Consider the following 25,152-nt stretch of genomic DNA (forward strand, 5'->3'; position numbering starts at 1 on the left):
GTTGCTGTCCTGTTTTGGGGTTTGCAAAACTTTCTGCTCCTTGTCTGCTTCCTTTATGGACCTATTTGGATGGTGGGCCTCCCAGGCTTCCCTCATCCATGAGGACCTCATGTTCACTTAATGACCCCTGGATTCCTCAATTTTTATTATTACAGTCTTAGACCAGAAACAAATAAAAGCACTTAGTATATATACATATATACTTAAGAATTCTAGTATAAAATAATAAATGACAACTAAATCTATAATAAAATCCAGTGTCCATTATACATGGTCTGACTATACAATAGTTGCAATCCCTAAACTGTGTGGCCCATTGCGGGTTCAACACTAAAAGGGAAATGACTAAGCAGTGCAAGAATTAGCCACAATTGTTATATACATCGCTATGGTGAAGAAGACACGTATTTGCGACAAATCCCCAGTGCTGCTGCGCAGAATCTGGCCACCTGTACTTTAGTTATGGACTGTTCATCCTTAAGTAGCCACTGAAGATAGGTAATGTTGGAGTGGCCAGGATACCTTGCAGTTATTGGCAAAATATATTTTTTCCTAATCTCCATATAAAAGGAACATCTAAGGAGCATGTGACTTACAGTCTATACCTTTCCTGAGCCACATGGACAGAGTTTTTCCCTGAATGGTATTCTTTTATACTTGCCATACAGAATGGCCGATGGAAGTGGATGGCACTGTGCAAGTGCAAATGCTTTTTGGTGGTTTTCTGATTCCAACTGACTAAGATAGCTGGCAGGAGCAACAGCACATCTAGTGGCATCTGGAGCCAGAAACAACGGAGCTTTCCCTAAGTCCGTCTGCCCCTCGATGTCATCCACCCTTTGTCGCAAGGTTTGTCTTGCTAGATCATAGTCCACTCAAGATGTATTAAAGCTGGGGAGAAACCTAATTTGGCAAGGTTGGACTCAACAGCCTTAATCCATGATGAAGAGAATTTGTCTTGGAGGATTAATGGAGCAAGACCTTGTGGAAAGAACTTAAGCTTTAAGCTTTAACTAAAACTTAAGCTTTAGCCAGAGATTTAAGGATGCTATATAGATTCTTGCTTCGACTTTTATCAATCTCTCCAGGCGCAGAAGTGCATTTGAGACACAACGTGGCATCTGAAGAATTGATCTAATGAATTTGGATTGAACTATTTCTAATGATGTAAAACATGAAGCTGACAGTCTGAGCAAGGTCCCTAAAGGAGCTGAGCTAGTGACTGGCCACAAAAAGCTTAATAGCAGCAGGGACATAGTTTCCTCCCTATGTGCGGAAAAAATTAAGAATGGTGCTCGCTGATCTTTGGCCCAAGGCAGCTGCATATTCTCCATGTGCTTTTCTTGAACCATTGGCCTGAATGACCACCCCCAGGTATTTTGAAGGCGGTTAGCTGCTCTATTTTGTGGCCATTTAGATACCATGAATAAAGTTTTGGCCTTTTTGCAAAGGCCATGATCTTTGTTTTCTCATAATTTATGTCCAGTTTATTGTAATTACAGTACTGGAGAAGGGCTTGCAAGGCTCTTTTAAGGCCTACTGGTGTCCTGGAAAGAATCACAGCATTATCTGCATGGAGCAGGAGGGCGATGCTTCGGTCACCTATTTTTTGGGGGGATGATTTGGTTTGTTTAGCCATTTTACCATGTCATTTATGTAAAGTTGAAAAGCAGGGAGGCCAAAATGCACCCCTGCTTAACCCCCCTTTGAGTTTCAACTGACTTTGAGAGGAACCCTTGCATATTACACCTCACCTTAAGGGACGTTTTAGTTTGTAGGGCGCATAATAGATGAAGAAGCCTGAGATCAATTGAGGTAGCTTCCAGCTTCTCCCATAGCTCAGTCCTAGTAACTGTATCAAAGGCTGCATTGAGAGCTATAAAACTGGCATATAATGATATGGGTCTATTTGAGATGCATTTTTCAATCAGGTGAAGAACTAAGCACTGATCGGTGGATCCCTGGGTTCCTGTAACAGTGGTAATCAGGTAGAGCAGGGGGTAGGGATAATGAAGAAGGCTATCTCACTTAATGGTTGTGACTACTTGTAATGGCCAGGCTCCGTTATCGTCATAGGTTGAGAGTGACCTGTATTTCACTTTTTAAAAAATGTTCTTCTTCCTATATCTCATACTTTATCATACTTTATCATTCAGTCCTAATTAGCAAATGTCTCTTAATAGCTGTGAGAAATAGTAATCTGTATTTTAATCTAATTTTTTTTAAAAAAAATGAATTTGTATGTATTGCCTTCTTTAAGAAATAAAGCCAGAGAAATTTCTCCCCACTTACAAACAAATCCTTAAAGCCTCATCACTCAGTCCTGATCAAAAGGAAATCCTGCTAACAGCTACCAGAAACCACAAAATACACATTTTAACTTTGATTAAGCTCACTTTGAAGATCACTTTTAAAAAACTTTGATCCCATCAACAAATATCCTACAACTCCTAATCATTTTCTACATCTCCTTTCAGGAAGAGCTTCTTTTTTGTTTTCTCTCAAAAACGGTTTCCTTGTTTTCACATATTCTTTTTGTAAATCCAGGATAAGAAAGCTTTCCAAGCCACTCTTCTGATTTATTATTTGTATAATTATTAAGGTACCATCTGGTTTTATCTGTAAATCCATTTTTTTGGCATCTTTTTCCATAGCACTCTTATACTTGGCATTTTAAAGTCTATCTTCAGATCCACAGTATCTTTTTCATGTTATTTTTGTAATTTAAACTCCAATTTGAATCCTCATTCAAATCAATCTCAGCCTCCGTTTTATCCAACAAAAATCTGTTAGTCTTCCATGTACAGCCAGCTATGCTGGCTGGAGAATTCTGGGAGTTGAAGTCCACAAGTCTTAAAGCTGCCAAGCTTGAAGATCCCTCTTCTACAGTCAATAATATAGTGCTCCATTGTATTAATTGGTCTTTTCTCCTTTAATTATAATTTAAGTATAATTGTTTCTCCCTCCAGGACAGCCTTCAAATCTGCTCTTATCATCTGTTTATTTTTCCAATCAACAAAACTTTCCCACGGGAGAATTTCTGACAATTAAATTTAGAAACTTCATTAATTATTATATACATTTTTAAACAGCCCACAAAAAATATTCTTTCAAGTTCATCTAGCGTCTTGACTTTTCAAAATCAACATTTTAATTTCCCCTTTGTTGTTTCTCCAAAAATAAAGCTTTTCTTTTTAATGCTTAAAGTTACATGGTACTTCTTTCATCGGGAGTGGAGGGGTGGGGAAAGAGAGTTTTTTCCAAGCAACATAATGAAACCTGCCCTTTGGAAGGTTCTTAACTTCAATTAATAAGCAGCTTCCTAAAATAGTTAAGAAAAAAAATAAGTGAAGCCAGTGACTTTTTGAAAGGTGCTGAACTATACTTTAGGCACAATGATTCCGCCACTCCCACCCCAACAATTGGAACTCTTAAACTTGCTGGTAATTTGCTGATCCTTGACTGAATAAATAAATATTTGAACCTGTTGGAAATTGTTATTTTATTATCTCCTTGCAAGCGATTACGTATGGAGCAAATTTTTGGGTGATCCATGTCATCTCTTTAATCCGGACACGAGTACCGAGAAGCTGATCCACTCACTGGGTCTTAATTTCACCAGTTGTTGGCTCTGTAAAAGGCAGAGCTGTGTTCAGTTCGCCATTGCTCTCCCTGGAAATCCTTCCACCGTACATATTTGATCTGGGCATTCTTTCTTATTTTTCGTAACTTAGATGTAAATTATTCTTACTTTAACAATTAGAATTGTTTGTATCTTCTGGGGATGAGATTTGTTGGACCAGGATTAATTTGAAAACTGCTCTGTTATCTTGTTGTTAATTGCTAATAGATTTCATTCTGGTTCAAGTAGAGTTCATCCTTTTGACAGATCTGTATTACTTTAAAATATTAAGCAATGTTTCACAAATTTACTTCTCCTTGATGTAAGATCATTAACTCAGCCATGCATAAGTACTGTTTAGCTCTGCTTATTAATCGACCCTGAGAAGGAATAGATAGAATTTTAATGAAAGCCATGTTTTATTATAAATGTAGGCAACTTTTCTAAAAGATAAATTTTTAAGATTAAATATTCTTGACTATGTCCTATTTAGGTGCTTATGTGAAACAAATTGTTGCATTGCCATCTAGTCCTGGAAAGCAGCTGTCCATTTATAGTACAATATGTTCCAGAACCTTCTTTAACCTGCTGCTTCAGTGTTGGATTATATTTCTCATCATCCCAGGCTGAGTGAAGGTGTTTCATTGTACATTTGAATTGTTTTATTATTTTGTGTGTATTTCACCTACTATAAGCTGTCCCAGCATAATCTGGTTCTTTTACACATCATACACATTTTAAAAATAAAAGGAATTAGGAATTTTAAATTTTAGAATAAGAAAACAATTCCTAGAATATTTTTATGGCTGTTATATAACTATTTGTGAAAGGCATTTAGAAATTGCTGCCTTATTAACAGTAGCCTTTTAAATAGAAAAGCTGATCCATGGGCTTCTACGAAAGCTTACTGTAAATGTTGAAATCTTTTCTCAATAAGCTATGAACCAATTTTATTTTTTTCCAGCCCAACAGAATGTGGACTGAAATTTTGTTAAAACTTGGTAGTTTTATCTCTCAGTAAGTGAACTCTATGAAAGAACATATTGGGGCAAATTTGATAAGGCAGGATAAAGAGTTTGAAAATGGACCAGATCATTGTGGGGGCTGTGGAGAAAAACACTGCTTCCCCCATCCATCCTTATATGAGAGGCGTTTGGGCAGCTGCTTAAAATGTTTGCAGCTGCTCCTTTCTAAACCCTCCCACCTGCAAGACATGTGACTCAGAGCAGACCATATGCAGCCTGTCCCCTGCTTCCCAGTGCACACTATTATGTAAACTCACTGAGATGCAACACAAAGGAAAAGAAGAAATACTATCACAGGTGCAACACATTTTCCCCTCACACAAGAAACTACAGATGCTTTTGTGGCCATTGCAGATAGAGGGATTGAAAAGCGCTCTAAAAGACATGCTCTGTGTGCTTATCCTGTTTTCTTTATTTTTTTTCCAACCAAATGAATTTTGGGAAGAAATTATCCAAAAGGCATTAGAATGCTGTCTAACTGCCTATGTATGCTGCCATTATCTCCATTGTAAACTCTCCTTTTCAAACATATGATCCAGAATGAAGCATGCACCGTCGCTCCCCGTGATTCCCAAGGTACACTTAATGTACAAACACATAGATGCAACTGGAAGACAGAGAAGGAACATATCCATATACACAGTAACATACATATACCATCTTCACATACAATGACATGTATGCACATCGTGATTAGTCTCCTGAGATAAAATTGCATGCTCAAACATCTCTTGTTACTTCATTAGTTTGAATGGTAGAACTCATAGATGCCTTTTGATTGATCAGGCATAACTGATGATAAGGTTGGAAACAGTTCTAGAAGCCATGCTCTGCATACTTGAATTTTCTTTTTTAACTTTGGAGAACTGGATATTGCTTTAGAAATGCCTACCTACCATCTTTTAAGGAAATATTAGCATATGCACTGAAAAAGAAATAAAGCATTATTGTTTTGTATAGCATGAGCTTGCTTTAGACAAATGTCGCTCTCCACAGGAGATGGTTAATTCAAAAATGTGAAAAGGAAATAAAATCTGAGCAGCATTTCAATAGTATAGTGTTCCGTTGTATTAATGGGCATAAGCTTGTAATATTATTTATTTCATAATAAGTTATATAGCAAGTTTAAGTTAAATTAATAATCTAAATACATAATTGTATTTGAATTACATTGTGTAAAATTGTCGAGCAATGTTCACTGAAATGCAAATGACAAAGCAGGAAAGCAAGAGCTAAACTGTGAAGTCTTCACAGTTCTTCCTATTATATCTATTCTGCTAAAGGAATTGTGAACTAGTTAATTGAATAATGATTCCAGCTTATTAAAAAGCTGTGATTTTTTTTCTAGATGAACTAAAAACCTGTATTTACTGAAAAAAGAGTACTTTTTGAACCCCTTCTGATCAAATGTATTGGCGGCTTTCTAATTTCTAGATTGTTTTATTCCTTTAAAATTAAAATATAAGGATGAAAAAGTACATATTATAGCTAAAGGAGGTGCTTTTTGGAACATGTTAGTATCAAGAAAGCATTTGTTTTTAAAGTATTAAGACAGCTATGTCCCTTGCGACACTTGTGCTCTATGTTAAAAACTATCTCTGCCTTTATTGAGTAATCCTGATTTTTCATCGACTTCCAGGTCCTAATCAAAGTCCTAGCCCTTTAATTCCAGTACATCACTTACATCAGGAATTTTCCTATAAAAATTGACTCCATCCATTTGATCCAATTATCCTGAGAGTTCCTGCTTAGAAACCTTCCTTATGTAATTAATGGGAGTTAGTCAAAGGTAATAGGCCTTGTCCATGATAGCCACTGTACTATTGCACAAGGTCACCAAAGAGATTCAAACAGTGCCTTACCTACTCACTTTCTGGAAGTTTGTAACTATTGGGATGATATTGTACAGCAATATTTTCTCAACCTCAAAAACTTTCCCACCCAGCATGCCATCTGGAAAATCCAGGGAGTTGAAGTCGACACATCTTAAAGTTGCTGAGATTGAGAAAATAGTGTTGTAGAGTGACTGCCAGTGAAAGAAATTTCTGTGGGGAATAAGTGTCAGAGCAGTTTTGCAAATGAAGTGTTTGCCTTAACATATCAGAGAGAGGGGAGCTTTGTTTGCACAGCATTTAGATTATCCTCTTAGAATACTCAAGGTGTTATCTCTATTAGGATACTTATAGAAATTTTTATGCCTACTAAAGCATGATGTGAGTGAAAAAGCCTTTAAACAAAAGATCTTAAGTTTTTTCCTGCTCTAAATTATTCATTTTGTTTCAATTTCTTAACATCTCCTGTTCTGAGAACATATACAAATGGATGCCTGTCCTTGATCAGTGTTGCTTATTGACTGCAAAATCAAATTTTATCCTTTGAACAATACCCAGAAAAGCAAGAGAAGAAGATTAAAGAATGTACAGTGTTTATGTAACCAATGTCCCTAAAGATAACCCACCATGTTTCCAGTGCATTCAGGCTAAAGGGATGAAAGTGCTTCAACATTTGATTTATTCTGTATCGAGTCTTGAAGTTCAGAAATAAAATAAGATTTTCTCAGATTTTATTCTAGGCAGCAAAAAATGAGTAGAATTAAGATACGATTAAATTAATAGACAAATTATGACCTCAGAACTGTAAAAATGCTTTTCCTAATAAAGGATGTTCTTAGAAGCAAGTATAAAAAGTTGCATACTTTAAAATATATTCTGATTAACTGTATTGTTAAATGTATTGTTCAGCATGGGATCATAGTACTATGGGCCATAGTAGTTAGGAGTTTTAGAAGAAGTATCTGCACACCAGACTCACATGCTTCGTGTAATTTCATGTCATATACATTCTTTGTTCTTTTTCAGGTTATTCTAGATTGGAACCATGTATTGGCATTTTCCTCTCCTCTTTGCTGCCTTGACATCAACCTATGTGTGCTTTCCTCAAAACCATTTGTCACTAGAGGAATTGGGATCGGACATTGGAATCCAAGTTTTCAATCAGCTGGTCAAAACCAGAGCTGGTGATAATGTTGTGGTTTCTCCGCATGGAATTGCATCAGTACTTGGGATGCTTCAGCTAGGAGCTGACGGCAAGACAAAGAAGCAGCTGACTACAGTGATGAGATACAGTGTAAACGGTCAGTGGTTTTGATCTATTATTTCAAGATATGGGCTTTTTGTATTGATTTCTGAAATAAATTCATCTTTGCCATAACTCTTCCATAAGCACGCAAAGAAATCTGTAGGAAAATAGTGGTTACTGTTGCGCAGTACATTAAGCAGTTATCATGTCCTAATGCATACTAAGTAGATGACAGTGAAGCATTATCTCTCATACCAGAAGGCATTCTTGGCTCCAGTGTTTGGCACAAATGCTAAGCACAGTAAATCTAACAAAAACTGATTTCTTGATTCCAGAATAAGCAGGATTGAATTTCATTGCCAAAAGCACAAAATGCCACCTGCCTCTTGCTCCTGATGTAGGATGCATACATATCCGTGTGAGCATTTGCATGATATTTATAAAATATTATTGTGCTTCTGGCAATTTAACAGTATCATCTGCCTGTTGGAGAGAGGAGGGGAGCAGTTGTCATATCAAACTTTACAGAGTTCTACTTTTCTAAGTTCCACATCCTTGTTGTTTTTGCGATCCAGAAACTTTCCCTTTAATGTTTTGCATTGCAGCTTAACAAGAAGACCACCAGCTTGTTACCGATTGCTTCAATGACTAATAACTATGTAGTGATCTTTTTGTTTACTAAATGCCCTTTTCAAACTTGAGGACTTTATTACCTAATGAAATATGTGAGCAGAGAAATAAAACAATGGTTTAAGTACTCCAACATACACACTCACTCACACACACACACACACACACATAGTGATTTTCCCTCCATTTCTCCTGCAGATCCAATCTGTTCAGTGTATTTGATTATGTGGGACAGAGGCTTCAATCCCTTAAAAGACTGTAGCTTTAGTTATCACATTTGTATCAGATTAATCCACTGTTTAAGGATTCTAGATTGTGAGTTCTAATTCCACTTTAGGCATGAAAGCCAACTGGGTGACTTTGGGCCAATCAACTCAACCCACCTCACAGGGTCATTGTTGTGGGGGGAAAGAGAAGGAAAAAAAGATTATGTATGTTCACTGCCTTGAGTTATTTATAAAGTAATAAAGGTGGGATAAAAGAAAAATCTAAATAAATAAAATTCTAGTAAAAAAAAATCAAGTTAGATTCTGAAAACCAAGCATGCTCTTAATTGACTTCTCTAACCCAAATAATTATTGGTTTTATATATCTCCCTTATTCATTTATGTTCATTTAGTTCATTTATAAAATAATTCATTTTATAATTGTTTTGGTTTCATTTTAAAATAAAACCAAAACAATCGTACAATAAAACAGATCAGGAGCAAAATCTCATATAAAGAGAAGTGAAAACTTGAGTGATATGACTGTGCCACATAATCTTCTAATGATGGTGAGCAAACTATAAATGAGAAGGCCTTTTAGCCACTGAATGCTTCTAATTGTTAAATGTGTGTCTGTATTTATACTCACTTCATTTGTCTTTCAATTAGGAGTTGGTAAAGTATTGAAGAAGATAAACAAAGCTATTGTCTCAAGGAAGAATAAGGATATTGTTAAAATTGCAAATATAGTTTTTGCGAACAGCGGGCTGAAAATGGAAGCATCTTTTGTTTCTAGAAACAATGAAGTGTTTCAGTGCCCTGTCAAAAATATAAATTTCAAAGATCCGAATGCTGCTTCCGACGCTATGAACCAGTGGGTCAAAAATAAAACTGAGGGTATGTGATAATTTTCTTTTTCTCACTCTCCTGTTTCTTCTCTACTTTAACTTGTCTCTTTTCCCCAATGCTAACATTTTGGTTTCGAGCATTGTGAAGTGCAGTGGTGGGAGCCTATGGGTTTAATAACCGGTTCACTGAGTGCGCATGCGCAGTTTTGACAAGAGTCACCTTCTGCATTCCAGCTGGTGAGGAAAACAGCTGACGCACGCCAAACCACTCTGCCATGCCAATCAGTTGGGCTTTGAAAACAGAAATATAGGCGAATATAACACACGAGTGGATGGGTGGGCCCACTCAGAGCTAATGGTTTGCCTGAACCGGTGCGAACTGGTAGAATCCCACCACTGGTGTAGTGGCATAAGAATATAGTTCACCATGTGATTCCTCTTAAGTTGCTTCAGTTTTTACTTAATATAATAGCATGTTAAAATATGTCCTTTATTTTCTACTTTTGAATTGAGGTTGGGTTTTGTCTTTTTGTTTAGGTATGATCGACAGTGTCCTAACCGCAGATGATATTGACAGTGCTCTGACCAGACTAGTAGTGATAAATGCAGTATATTTTAAGGGATTATGGAGGTCCCGATTTCAACCTGAAAACACAAAAAAGCGAACATTCAATGAAGGTGATGGAAAGACTTACCAAGTGCCTATGCTGGCTCAGTTGTCAGTTTTCCGATGTGGTACGTTTAATAACATTTTAAAATTCTGAAATTTACCCTCCTTTACAATTCTATAAACTAAGATTAAGTAAAAATTTTAGTGGGACAGTGCAGATCATTTAGAAAAGAGTTTCACAAATCTACCCAAGAAAGTGTTCCTCAAAAAATCAAGGTAATCACATATTTTAAGCTTACACATCCATTTGGAGTCTTCTCTTATCTCCTCAGCATCTTTGAACATTACAAAGACACTGGCTTTGTTATGAAACATGTATCCCCGACATCAATTCCTGTATACATTGTCATGAAAGAATGGAGAATGTATAAGTTATTATTTTCAGTAGGGGATCTAGTGCTAAAGCTTTTTCCAACTGCATAGTCATTGGCTATATACAAGTAGATCAAAACTTTTGACTAAAGTCATACTAAACATTATAATAATACAGGTAGTCCTCAACTTACAACAGTTAATTTAGTGACTGTTCAAGGGTACAACCATTTGTGACACCTGCAACCATTGCAGCATCCCTGTGGTAATGTGATCAAGATCCAGACACCTAGTAACTGAGTCATATTTATGACGGTTGCTGTGTCTTGGGGTCATGTGATTACCTTTTATGACCTTCTGACAAGTAAAGTCAATGGGAAAGCCAGATTCACTTAACAATCCTGTTACAACTGCAGTGGTTCAGTTAACAACTGTGGCAAGAAAGGTGGTAAATTGGAGCAAAGTTCACTTGACAAATGTCTCACTTAGCAACAGAAATTGTGGGCTCAATTGTGGTCGTAAGTCGAAGACTACCTCTAGTCTAATTCTGTAAATATCTGGGTTCTTCCTGGTGGTAGCTTTAGTTTCTGATCATGTAGGCCAATTTGAAGAGTAAATTGGCCTTGATTAGCATAGTTGGCATGTTAGTCTGTGGTACTGAAACCAATTAAACAGTCTGACACTGCTGATTTAAAATGTCCCAATTAGGTTCTCTTAGGCTTGAGTCAAGAAAATGGTTTCCTCCTCCATTCCATTCTTAGATTTTACCATCTGCATTTCATGTCCATTTAATTTTGTCAAAATACAAAGAATTTTTGTATAAAAGTAGTATTTATATTGGTCCCCCTCCTCTACCCACACCTGTAGGCTGACTGAGAATAACACTACATGATTCCAATCCGTATATGTTTTAAGGTATTTTTATTTATTTCCTGTTTTATAGGCACAACAAGCACTCCTAATGACTTGTGGTATAATACTATAGAATTGCCATATCACGGTGAAAGTATCAGCATGTTGATTGCTTTGCCTGCACAAAGTTCAACTCCCTTGTCGGCTATTATTCCTCACATTAGCACAAAAACGATACAGAGCTGGATGACAACTATGGTTCAAAAGAGGGTACAGGTCATTTTGCCCAAGTATGTAATTTTTTCTTATTTTAATGGAAAAAAATACGATTGCTAGTTTTACAAGCAGTCTCATTACATTTGATATGGCTCCCCTAGGTTTACAGCAGAAGCAGAAACAGATTTAAAAGAACCTCTCAAGGAGCTTGGCATTCGAGATATGTTTGTTCAATCAAAGGCAAACTTTGCAAAAATAACAAGTGAGTCACCATCTATTGCTCTTGTTTATGCCTTCGGGAATTACAGATAAATAGAACATTGATGCTTTGACTTTATACATATTCTTGAAAATGAACTTGAAAAGGAAACCTAGGGTGCTACATTATTTCCCATCACATAGGTCTCCATATGTTGAACCACAGCCTTTATTTTTATTGATTATTGGTTGTGCTGATTGGGGCTAGTGAGAATTACAGTTCAAGAGTCTGAAGAATATTAGGCTACATAAGACTGGTGTATGGTCAGAGGTGTATGTTTTTTCTATGTTCTGTGTTTGGTTTATATCAGTAATGTGGAAAATCTGATTTATAAAAAGAGAAAACATGCTAGTTTTGTATACCTGACTCTTTAGACAAAAAATTAGGCAACCTCATTTTAGCCTAGTTCAGCCCTGAGATCCATTCATTTATTATCTATCAAATTTATATAACTGCTCATCTCACCTATTGGTGGTACATAATAATTATGAGGCAAAATTGTTTCTCAACAGTGCATGAACCCATAAAGTCGGGTTGAATGAACTATGGTTGGAAAGCTGATACTGATTTCTGCTACATGCATATATTTCTTTAATTCTGGTTATGAAACTATGTCAAAATTGTAGTTATGTAACATATTGATTATGATAGTTCTGAATGGTAATGGTAAATAGAAGCTGTGGTGGTGCAATATTAGAATGTAGTATGGCAGGCTAACTCTGCCTACTGCCAGTTTGATCCTGATAAAGGAGAATATTTGTAGCTCAGGATTGTCATGAGGGATCTCTTTATTGATAGGTAACACTAGGTAACACTGATGATGTTACCTAGTTTGAGTGATAAAACATCTCCAAGAAAAATAAGCAAGCTGAGGGAGCACCAAGGACCCCTCAGTTCGATCCTCACCGGTTCAAAGTTGATTCAGCCTTCTGTCCTTCCAATGAAGATAAAATGAGGAACCAGTTTGTTGGGAGCAATAGGCTGACTCTGTAAACTTCTCAGAGAATGCTGTAAAGCAGCAGTCCTCAACCTTTCCAGCAGTGGCTGTCATGGGGAGGGATGATTTCGCTTGTGCGCCTGCCACTTGCACAAATGGAGCTTCATGCACTCACTCACCGCTTGCATGGACCGGTTCAAATTAAATAAAAATAAAATAAATTGAATAATTTTAAAAAAAAATAATTCATTCTGCCTGGAACTTGGATCCATTCATACATACTTCGAGTGTTTGAGTAAACAAATATACGGTAGTAAGTGGTTAATACCGCTTGATCACTGGTGCATGTAATTGCTTTGTCTTGCCCTACAATAAAATGTTTTAATGTTTTAATTTGTACTGATTCATATCACATGAATATTATCATTTGAACTTTTTATTAGATAAAAAGATAACAATATCTGTAATAAATAAAATCAGAACCACATGTGAAATATTTCGATATCAATGGAAGTCACATGTATGAAATCAGATTTTCGTTAACTTCTGTTGCTCTGGGATTTCTTATAATTGAAAATGAAATTGCTTTTTGAAGGAATGATACATTCACACATGTATGTTATGATTGACCCCATAGGATCAGAAAACATTTATGTATCTCAGCTCTTGCAAAAAGCAAAAATAGAAGTAACTGAAGATGGAACCAAAGCTTCTGCAGCAACAAGTAAGTATTTGTTTGATCTAAATCACCAAAAAGTTCTACAAATACTGAAATAGCATTAAAAAGCTATATTTTAATCCATTCCAAAAAGCTCCCCTCACTTTTTTAAAAGCCTGGTGAATTTATTCTTATATAAAGCAAAAATTAATAAAGAGGCATTTGGAATTTGGCCTGAACAATGTAATATAGCATATTATTTCCTAAATATTACAATCAGACCAAAATACAATTTAAGGATTCCGTGTTTAATTCTGCCAACAAAAGAAACTTCACTGGATCCTAGCCAACAATTCTGATTTAAATTGTTCTCCACAGAGCTGTGATATAACCATGTATGCAGATCTGAGCACTAAAATATAGTAATTTAGAACTTAATACTGTATTTCGTAACATCTCTACTTGTAATACTTTTTAAAGTAATGATGTATATTGATTTAGAAAACATTTTGCTGTCTAACTTGGCAGAGGTAACTTAATTATACGTACAAACAAAATAGTCGGTATATTATACTGAAATCTTAAATGTTACATATTTGCTTCATACTTACAAAAACATTGGTTGTACTTATATAATCTTTTTATATAATATAATCTTTTTAAAATATGCATTGTTAAAAGATCTGTATTCAGTATCAAAAGCATGTATGACACTGTCCTGTTTTTCCTGTTAAAATTTTCATGTTCTTCCTTGGAGCCTTTTGGAATACATGAATTTTATCCATTTATAATTAAATATTGATATTTGAATTTGAATTTGAATATGGCCCTTAGAACACTGTACAAAATTAAACAAATGTGACTGGCGGGGGGGGGGGAACTGTTTTTGCTAAAACTAGACCATTTACATTATTCTCTTTGTTGATAAGATCTGTTTTAACTGAGAAAAAAATAATTTATTTTTTAAAAAGTATTTTTCTAACTCATTGGATTTTTTTTATCTAACTTGTAAAAAGATAAATTAAGTTCATATGGTAGTGATTCAGAGCAAAGAGCAAGTAATCATTCATATTTTTGTTCTGTTTTGTCTAGCTGCAATTGTAACAGCTCGGTCATCACCTCCTTGGTTTGTAGTGGATCGACCATTTTTATTCTTCATACGGCACAACCCTACAGGTAATTCTATGTCACACATTTTTTATATATTAGCTAAATTCAGACAGCATTCCTCCATAGAGAGACCTGAAGCTCAAAAACATTTCAGACTTGCTTCCGTGTCTTTCAAAATAAGGTTCCCAAACTCCCTTTTTCTTTATTGTTAATAAGAAATGTCTTTTCTTGACAGCAACAGAATAATCTGCAGCTGTGCAGGATTTAAACACTTAGGGGTTGTTGCCAGGAACAAATAGATTCTGTGTTTCATTAGTGTATTTCTTAGCTAATCTACATATTATGATGCATGCTTTGAAATAAAATGCCAACTCTTTGCTGAGTTCTGGCATCAATTCCCAGATATGGGCAGCTTAGGACATCAAAGGCACATTATGCAACTCTGAAGATGCACAGTGGCCAATTGTCAACCACACATCTCAGAGCTTTGATCCATTTCTCATTGATATTCTAAACTAAACATAAGCCAGCTGCTAGGGAAGCCACCGTTTTCCCCTCCAAATATGATTCGGAAGGGGACTCAAATAAAAGTACATTTTAACAATAATCACAAAAAATACATTCAGTGGTTTATCGTTCTTTCTTCCCCTCTCCCACAAATTCATATACAGTAAAGAGTTAAAGTTAAACAAATTAACTTTATTAACAAATAAAGTTAAATCTGCTTTAAAGTAGTATTTTAATTATGATATGATTAGACATACTTAGGAACATACTGTACTTATTCAGTGACAGAAAATTTGTGAACTCTTTAGAGCTATCCATACTCTGCAATAGTCTGATCTACAAAGCAATGAGTTTCATCTTAATCCTCTTAATAGATATATTTGGGTTAAACAGACACCACAAAAAACTGGAGTGTGATGTCTGAATTGAATGAAGTGAATATCCGATGTCTTTGTTGAAAAAAGTATATGATTTAGTTGACCTGATCAAAATAAATGAGAACCACTCTGAGACCACATTGTGTAAACCAGGGCTGTCAAACTCGTGGTGTCATGTCATCACATGATGTATCGTGACTTTTTGCCCCTTCGCTAAACCAGGGGTGGGTGTGGCAAACACGTGATGCATCCGGCCCGTGGACTGTGAGTTTGACACCCCTGATGTAAACCACAGTTGTTGGACATTTCAGTGTCACTCTATTGTTTTCAGAGTTCTTTGTGATGTACTTTTGAGTGGCTAATCATGGAAGTCCTTGGATCTCTATACCTCACACATATATTCTACAGATGTGTGAGACAGAGAGAATTAATGAATGGAGGAATTAGAAATTAATTGTGGCTCTTTATATACAGTAGATCCACCATAGAACATATTTACTGCCTTGTTGCTTTGCTTCTACCTTGGAGAAAAAATACTCTCCTCCCATTCTTTGTGCCCTTAAAATCTATCTATTTATTAATACTACCTTTGCATTAATCAAGACAAATAGAAAACTGTTCAATAGTTAATTATCTTTATTAGTATTACCATTATCAGGATATTGAAGATGAGTTTGCAATGCTTTTAGTTCTTGTCATTCCTGTTTATTTATCACCAGTATATTCAGTTCTCGTTAATATGCAATTAACAAGAGCCTTGGTAGTACAGTGATCTAAGAGTAGTAGTAAGAGCCTTGGTAGTACAGTGGTCTAAGGCACCCTGTTATTAAGCTGGTTATTAAGACCAGATGCCTGCAATTACTGCAAGTTCAAATCTCACCAAGGCTCAAGGTTGACTCAGCCTTCCATCCTTTCTAAGGTAGGTAAATTGAGGACCCAGTTGTGGGGGCAATAAGCTGACTTTGTATAAATATACAAAAGAATGAAGGCTATTGCTTAGCGCATTGTAAGCCACCCTGAGTCTCCGGAGAAGGGCGGCATATAAATCAAATTTTTTTTTAAAAAAACAAGTCCTTAATAAATCTGCAAGGTTTATTTATTAGGAAGTTGTTGTGAAATGTAATTTGCCAGCAGGAAGGAAAGACCATGAAGCATTAAGAATGTGTTTAGATATGAACAAACTAGCATCATAGTACAGTTTAAAGAGTGAAGAAAGCAAAAGAGACAAAACACCTAAAACTTGGATAATAAATCGGTGATAGTAAGATAACCAGATGGCCATATTATTACCCACAAAACTTCATACATTTGGGAAGTGAAGATACAAAAAAAAGAGAGGTTAATATAATTAATATAATATAATAAATATTATAATATAATATAATATAATATAATATAATATAATATAATATAATATAATATAATATAATATAATATAATATAATATAATATAATATAATATAATATGTAGTCACATTCCTGGAGTGCAGTTGTGATAGGACTGATTTTGTGCTATTAAGTCAGCTTAAACTCCCAGTAACCATGTATATTTTTCTGATGACAGTCTGTTATTAACCTGGTCCCAGAATTACAACAGAACACCCTTTAGTTAATCATACAACTAAACTGGTTTTTTATCTCTTTAAGTCTAGGCTTCTGCTCTCATATTGTCCTAGCTTTTGCTCTCTTCATTCATAGTCATTTTTTTTCTTGTTCCAACTGTTCCATTGTTGGAACTGATTCCCTATGAAGTGTCCACCCTTAACATGAAACTGAAGTGAGGCATAGCAGCCTCCTACCTATAGTTGTGTTCTTATTTACAGACTGTTTCTTTAGCCATTTTATTATTGTGAGCAAACTAAACTAATCCATCTACTTTGTACATTTCTATACTAATGCTGCATGTATTTAGTAAATCTCAATAAAAGAACAAGGCATAGAAAAAGACTAAAAATAAATTACCCTATTAATGTAACACTAAAAGTGTACTGTAAATCCAGTTTATCTAGTGGTTAAGGAACTGGGCTATAAAGCAAGAGATTGTGAGTTCAAGTGCCAACTTGGCCATGAACACTAGCTGGGTGACCTTCAGCCAGTCACTCTTTCTTAGCCTAACCCACATCACAGGGTTGTTGTGGGGAAAATAGGAGGAAAGTGTGTTGGTGAATATGCTTCAAATTATTTATAAAAATAATAAAGGTGGAATATATAAATACATAAATAATAAAGTCAAATTTGAGAAATACATTCCTGCAACATTAGCATAAATGAGATGTTTGATCATTCTTAATCATAGCTTTGCATTCTGATATATTTAAAATAAAGACATTGAAAGGTACATTTTCCATTGGTTTTAGACAAATATTGAAGAGATTTTCAGCAACTAAGTTAACATAATAAATCTAAACATTAAAAAGATATTTAAGCCCTCAAGTAACTTATTAAAAACATTTAAACGTAGTAAGAAGTAGAGCGGCCATTTCCCATCTGCAAATATTTATGAGAAATTAAAGATTCATTTGTCAGCTATTTTCTTAATGGTCTTATTTTTTTTTCCCATGGTGAGCAGACACAAACGTTTAATGAATTTCCATGCCCTTGCAAAACATTTAGAAAAATATGTCCCTGATTTTGACATAAGCACAATTTTAAAAATTATCAAGAGTCATTAAAAAATAGACTCTTACTGGGATATTTGTTTTTAAATAAATTGTTCATTGAATTAAAAATATTTTACATGGTTTAAGGGCTTTTTTAATGAAATAAACTTAATAACAGATTGAAGTATTACAGTATTACAAGTATTATAAGTATTACAGACCTGTGGTGTCACAGTGGTTAGAATGCAGTACTGCAGGCTAACTCACTGCTCACTCCAGGAGTTCAATTCTAAGCAGCTCAAGGTTGACTCAGCCTTCCATTCTTCCAAGGTCAGTAAAATGAGGACCCAGATTGTTGGGGGCAATATGTCGACTCTGTAAACAGCTTAGAGAGATTTGTAAAGCACTGTGAAGCAGGCTTTAAGTCTAAGTGCTACTTGAATCTGCTTACAGTCAAATCGTAACGTTTCAAACACTTTGTAGACCTATGAAAATGTAACTGCTAACTGCTATCTAGTAGTTATATATTAATCAGTAACTTTAGAAATTGCTGTTTAGATAAAAACTTTGTCTTAAGGGTTTGTAACAACATTTTGTATATGTGAATTAATACAATTTCTGCAATAACATTTCTTGCTCAGGTGCTGTTTTGTTTATGGGACAAATCACCAAACCTTGAATAAAAGAAGAGATTCTTTCCTTCTGAAGAAAACTAAAGATTGATGCCTTTGTACGGTTTAAATATTTTTGTATCCCGTTTTTCAGCTATGAACTAGCTGTGGAAATGTTGGTCATCTAGTTTTTGAAAAAGAACCTTAAGTAGCTGGAATTCTTTATGGAAGAATAAAATGCCTTTTTGAAAACATTGTAAAGTTCCTTAAAACTACTGATTAGCTCTCTGTGCTAACAACTTTTGAAAATTTGTTGTTCTATTTCATATTGTCTTTAAACCCAGTTGAAATTAAAGGGACAAGTCTGATTTTGGTTTGCTTATGCCTTTCTACTACTACAGTTCAGTAGTTGGGTGAGGCATTTGCCATTAGAAAGCAATTGAAAGCTTTAGCATTTTTTTTTATTTTAGTTTGTGCATGTTGCTAAGATTTAAACAACTAATGTCCCAATTAATGCCTTTGCATTGGTGTAATGTCAACTTGTCATTGGTAGTATACACTTTCTATAGATTTAAATTTTATATTTTTTGTACAAAGGAAAATAAAATCATAATGAACAGTTGAATCTAGTGCAAGAGTCAAAATGATATCGGAGGGAAACAATTACTCACAATTCAGAATGTTGAAAGTAAACTGTTACTATGCTAAAATTTCCATGTGATAAAATAATTCCTGTAAGGAACGACCTGCATTTTGGAATACTTCTGTTAAGTAAATTTTCAAAATGTTCCATTCTGTCTGCATTTTAGTAATTCATTGTATTGTATTGGACAATAAGGGTGTGATGGCTCAGCGGTCAAAGATCCTGAACTTGTCAATTGGAAAGCTGACAGCCCAGGTTCAAGCTTCTAGAGCTGCACAACAGTGAGTTCCTGTGCTCCTGCCCACCTAGCAGTTTGAAAGCATGCAAATGTGAGTAGATTAATAGGTACCACATCAATAGGAAGATAACAACATTCCATGCACCTTTGGTATATATAGCCATGCTGGCAACATGACCACAGAAAATGTCTTCAGGCAATGCTGGTTCCTTCAGCCAAGAAACAGAGATAAGCACCATGCCCTAGAGTAGGATGCAATTAGACAGAGAAACCTTTACCTTTTTATTAGAGAATAATGTCATGTCAAGTATATTCCTGAAATATATTTGCATGCTACAAATATTTTAAACCAATATCTTCAGATATAGGAGAAACTGTCCATTATTGAAATAGCCCTAAAATCATTTTTAAAATATTAAAATTATTTTCCCCAACAATATAATTACCCTGGATAAAGCTCTGTTTTTTCCTTATGTCATGGAAAGAAGGTTACAACTTTTTCATCTATTGGAAAGTATTTTAATTGTTCCAGATAACATGTGCTTTGTATGTCCTTCTGATATGCTTCTCTTAAAAGATAATTTTGGTACAATTCAATGGAAGATTTTTGTAACAGCTTCCACATGGATATGTAGAATATTTTTCAGTGTCAGGCATAAATACTCCAGAAAGCTGAATGCGGAAAAAATGTAATACTGTGTATAAGCATGGACATCACTATTGGTTGTTAAATCAGTTGATTTTTCTAAAATGTATTCTATTCAACCCTATGATTTTTTAGGAACTCAATTGAAAAAAAAATGAATTAAAAGAAAAATCACATTCTGCCAATTTTCTACCATTAGAGTTTAAAAATGGTTCTATTGCCTGAAAATAACTGAAAACTTCTGTGTTAAATTGATGAATTTTATCTGTAGCATTAAAAAAATTATGTTCAGTGTAACTTTTATTTAACAATATTTATATATCACTTTATTGCAAGACTCTAATGATTCACAATAATTGAATAGTTCATAAAACCATTGTTACCTTAAAATTACCAAATACAAAAAATTCTACATAGACCAAATATAGCAGCTACAGTTCTTATCAAAGTATTATCTAGAATCCCAAGAAAGATACTGTAATAGTTTCATCTCTTTTGGAATACAAGGAAAGGGCAATCCCAATTTTTCCTTAGGGACCAAGGGAAAAGCGAGCCCACATCCTAAACCATCTGGGGAGAGAAAATCAGGAGCATACACACAAGGCAGGATAATTCTACTTTGAGGAGCCAATCCTGTAAAAATCGAGATCTTCAGCCATAGAGATGAAGCTGCTGGTACAGATTACTATATCATATGCTTGCTTACATGAAGTATTTTATATGTTTCTGATTGTCTTTATTGCTGCTTCACACTTTTCCTAATACTCATTAAACAAATGTTAGATCCAAAGCTATACAAATTTATTAGCAAATTGTGACATGATAAAGAATTAGACAATTACTTTCAAGATTTTTCTTGACCCTATTTTATGTCTGTGTTGAGTGTAGTAATTGATGGACTTTATTTACTCTTTGGGATAAGGTTTGGCAATAAAAATATTTGTGGAATGGAACCTGGAAACCAAATATTGTCTGCTTCCTTATAATTGCTGAAAAAATTCCAGTTGCTTTTGAAAATAAGAATTGTACATTAAAGTTAAAATTTACTTGATTAGAAGACTAACTCTTTCTACAAACACATAGAAAAGTGTCAGGAGCAGCTGTATAGTTTTATGCATTTGAGAACAAACTACAACTTGAGTTGCAGAATATTTGTCTTGGAAGGCTCAGTATCGTTATTCCTGGCAATTGTGAAAATGTACTATTCTGCTTTTGGATTTTCTGAATGCTTGCATATCTTTGCCAGTGAATCTTACCGGGGGCCCATGTGTGTTATAAAAGAAATGTGAAAAAAGAACACCAAAGTTTGGTGCTTTTTTCAAGTGTGCAAAAATAGAGAATATCCAGAAAGGGGTAATATCGTGTAGTATTCTCTCCTTAAGTCATCTTTTTTTTTCGTAATGATTCTTAGGAGAATTTAAAGTTGAGTTTGCTTTAATCTTCAGCAATTAATTGGACAAGTTCTAAAAACAGAAATATATCAAATCTACATTCAGACAATTCAGCCATCAGCAGACACACAGAAATAAACAATATCTATATAACTTTCAAATGAAACAATCAAAAGAGAAACAAAAAAAAAAACCTTAAACACCTCACCAGCAATCAACACAGAGAGATTAAGCACAACTCTTCTCTATTCACAGCAATGAACAGATTAATACCAAATGAACACCAGACCAACAATCAAGAAGCAAACAATACCACAATTAAGAAACTATCAACTCCAGACAAACAAGCTAACAGTAAATAACAGTCCAATCAAGGAACCACCAGCTCTCTTTCCACCAAGGATAGGGCAAGCCATTAGTATATAACATGAGAGCAAATCCTACTCCCTTACTAGCACTGACAATGTTACCAAGTTTCATAATGAAACATCTGCAAGGAAACAACCAGGTTCAAAGAGTCCACAAAAATGTATCTAGTAATAAAATTGGTCAAAAAGATTTTATATACCATTTCATTATTACAATATGACCAATTACATTCTCTTAAAAAAAAGAAATAAAGAAACAGTTGTATTAATTAATGCTTAAAATTTATATAATCACCCTTTCAATTGTTTATGCTAATAATTTACATTAGTATTTGGATTTAACAGAAGCTAATTAAGTGTTATGATGTATCAGTATCAAGGCCATTAATTTACAATGTGGTATTCTAAAACCATCTGTTTTTTATTATTTATTTCTATTGCCTTTAATAACAAAAAAGTTCTTTAATAAAAAAAAAGCCTGACATGTTTCTTTTACTTTTTTGCTAAAAGTACCTTTTTTATTGCATATGTTTGAGAATGATTATCTCCTGCTTATAAAGTTTAAAAATCATTCCTTCAAGAGGGCACAACTGTCCTACTGGTTGAATAACTTGTTTTCATACAGTACTGTAAAGCCAAAATAAAGTTTCAGCACCATCTTGTGGACAGATCACTACTCTAACAATGCAAAGAAATTTATGTTGCAGTATATTGTTGTCATTTCTACTCCAGGTAATCCTCTATTTACAACCATTTGTTTAGTGACTGTTCAAAATTACAGTGGCACTGAAAAAAGTGACTTATGACATTTTTCGTAACTATAATTATTATAGCACCCCCATGGTCACGTGACCAAAATTCAGATCCTTGACAACTGCTTCATACCAGTGGTGAAATCTAAAATTTGTTACTACCGGTTTTGTGGGCGTGGCTTGGTGGGGGTGGTGGTAATGTGAGTGGGTGGGCGTGGCCATTTTTTTTTTTACTTTTAAAACCATTTTTTCTACAACCTCTTTGGCGAAGAGGTTGTAAAAAAATGCTTTCAAAAGGTTCTGATGATCCCAGCTGAGCTGCCTGATCGTCAGAAACTTTTTTTCTTTTAAATGCCTCTGACGATCAGGTAACTCAGCTTGGATCGTCAGAGGCATTTAAAGAAAAAAAAGGGGGGGTTTCTTTTAAAAGCCTTTGAGGATCCCAGCTGAGCCACACAATCATCATAGGCTTTTTTTTTTAACTTTTAAAAGCATTTTTTCGGCCAAAGAGGTTGTAGAAAAAAATGCTTTTAAAAGTAAAAAAAAAGCCTCTGATGATTGTGTGGCTCAGCTCGGCATGGGGGGGTGCAGGGTTTTTTGCTACCGGTTCTCCGAACCATCAGCCTCCATCGCTACCGGATCGGGTGATCCGGTCCGAACCAGGAGCATTTCACCCCTGCTTCATACTAATGACAGTTGCAATTCCTGAGGTTATCTGATCACCTTTTGCAACCTTTTGACAAGCTAAGTCAATGGAGAAGCTAGATTCACTTAACAACTATGTTAATAACTTAACAACTGCAGTGATTCACTTAACAACTGCAGCAAGAAAGATAGTAAAATGGGGCATAATTCATTTAACAACTATCTCGCTTTATTGTTAAACAGAAATGTTGGACTCAATTGTGATCATAAGTTGAGAACTACTGTATTGAATTAATTGAACATCATTACAAATAATTACAAACATTAGAGTAAACACATTAGAGTTGATGTCTGTATAAAAAGATAAACACTTTATTTGTTTTACTTGAGCGTGCTATAATAGACTGGAAAAGTTAGCACTGAAATATTGTATTTGATATTAATTGCTATGATTTATGCACAAGTATTCTGACAGAAAACAGTGGAAAAGATAATAATGAAGGAAAGGCAATATGTTTTACTACTTTTCAAATATATGAGCGGTGTCTCAAACATAAAACACTTCTGTCCCAGAAGTAAATAAATACAATCAAAAGAAAAGAGAATTTGATTAAAGAGTAAATGAATTTTCCCTTCATTTCACAAGCAAACAAGGAGTGGGCATCTATTAGTGATGTTGTCATGGATCTCCTGTATTGGTAATGGCTGGCATTAGTAATGCTAAGTATAACTATCTTGCTGAAGTAAATTTGGCAGTGATTAGTTGAAGACAACTTGGGAACCTGCTGTACATTGCTTTGAGTTTTTCTCATTGTTACCTTACTTCCACCACCTGAAAGAACTACACAGCTAACCTTTCCCTTGGACTAAAAAAATCTAATCTTTGTTATACAATACAAATACAATCGTGTACAATATAATTCCTACGCAAAATAGTCTCTGAGGAAAATATTGCTTTTCACGAATGAAGGCGAATATACGTGTCCCAGGATAATATTGCTTCTCTTTATCCAGTTTTCTTCTACTACTTTTTGGGGGCTAGATTTTAAAATAACATTTTTTTCCTTGAAAAGGCTTGAGGGAAGTTCCACTGTGTAAATTTCCTTGGGAGAGCTAGGTTTGGCTCAGAGCCCTTTCTGCTCCTAGCTGGCTCAGTAAATGTGGGAAGGGTTTGTCCTGTAACTTCAAAGGCATATATTATTTTGCCCTCCCATTCTACAATAAAACTTTTGATGAAATCATTCCTTCTTTCCCTACTTAGATATGAACGCAACTGCCAATCAGCAAAGGAAAATATATTTTCCCCATCTGGTAACAGGCTCACTTTCACACATTGTTCAGCAGCTTCCTTTCCCAGTGCAGTTCTTCAACTCCCAACTGCTTTGCAATATAAATAAAGTTTTGCCAGCACAATTTTTTTTAATGTATACCTAATGATGGTTTTCATTAAATGCCCACATTACATTAAAGCGCACCAACAGAAATACAATAAAGTTTCAGTAATTCAAATTCATCATATTTAAATTAGGGATGATTAGGAAAAGTTCTCAGGAAAAGTTTAACAATGTGTTATTTAAATGTCTAAAATCTAAACATATTTTAAAATACATTTTAAAAATACATTTTAAAAATATTTTTTAAAAAATATATTTTTAAAAAAGCATAAATGATTCTTGATAATCATTTCAAAATTATTTTCTTTGTTAGGAAAAAATAATTTTGAAACTTTCTGTAAGATTTGTTCGTACTAAAGATTTGCTTATGATTAAAAAACAGAAGGCAACACAGGGCTCATCCGTAAGTTGGAACATATACTGATAGAGGTTTATTTATTATTTCAATTTCAAGGCCGCCTAACTCTGTGGTGACTCTGGCAGTTTACAGATAAAATTTTAAAGAAAATAAATACTATCAGTAGGAAAAAGAGTATATCCAATAAAAACTCAAAAAA

At 34.7% G+C, this 25,152-nt stretch overlaps 1 protein-coding gene across 1 annotated transcript in view; it reads left to right on the forward strand.

The window, feature by feature from the left end:
• The window catches only part of SERPINE2 (serpin family E member 2), a 30,874-nt gene extending 9,876 nt beyond the window's left edge, over positions 1-20,998 (forward strand). The window contains exons 2-9 of the mRNA XM_034439406.3: positions 7,506-7,780; positions 9,231-9,458; positions 9,947-10,144; positions 11,335-11,533; positions 11,621-11,721; positions 13,293-13,379; positions 14,406-14,489; positions 18,549-20,998. Coding sequence (XP_034295297.2) covers positions 7,525-7,780; positions 9,231-9,458; positions 9,947-10,144; positions 11,335-11,533; positions 11,621-11,721; positions 13,293-13,379; positions 14,406-14,489; positions 18,549-18,586 — 1,191 coding nt within the window. The 5' untranslated portion in view covers positions 7,506-7,524 and the 3' untranslated portion in view covers positions 18,587-20,998. The remainder of the gene's footprint in view (positions 1-7,505; positions 7,781-9,230; positions 9,459-9,946; positions 10,145-11,334; positions 11,534-11,620; positions 11,722-13,292; positions 13,380-14,405; positions 14,490-18,548) is intronic.
• The last annotated feature ends 4,154 nt before the right edge of the window (positions 20,999-25,152 follow it).

This window comes from Pantherophis guttatus, chromosome 6 (genome assembly GCF_059756535.1).
Source record: "Pantherophis guttatus breed Tessera chromosome 6, ASM5975653v1, whole genome shotgun sequence".
NCBI lineage: Eukaryota > Metazoa > Chordata > Lepidosauria > Squamata > Colubridae > Pantherophis > Pantherophis guttatus.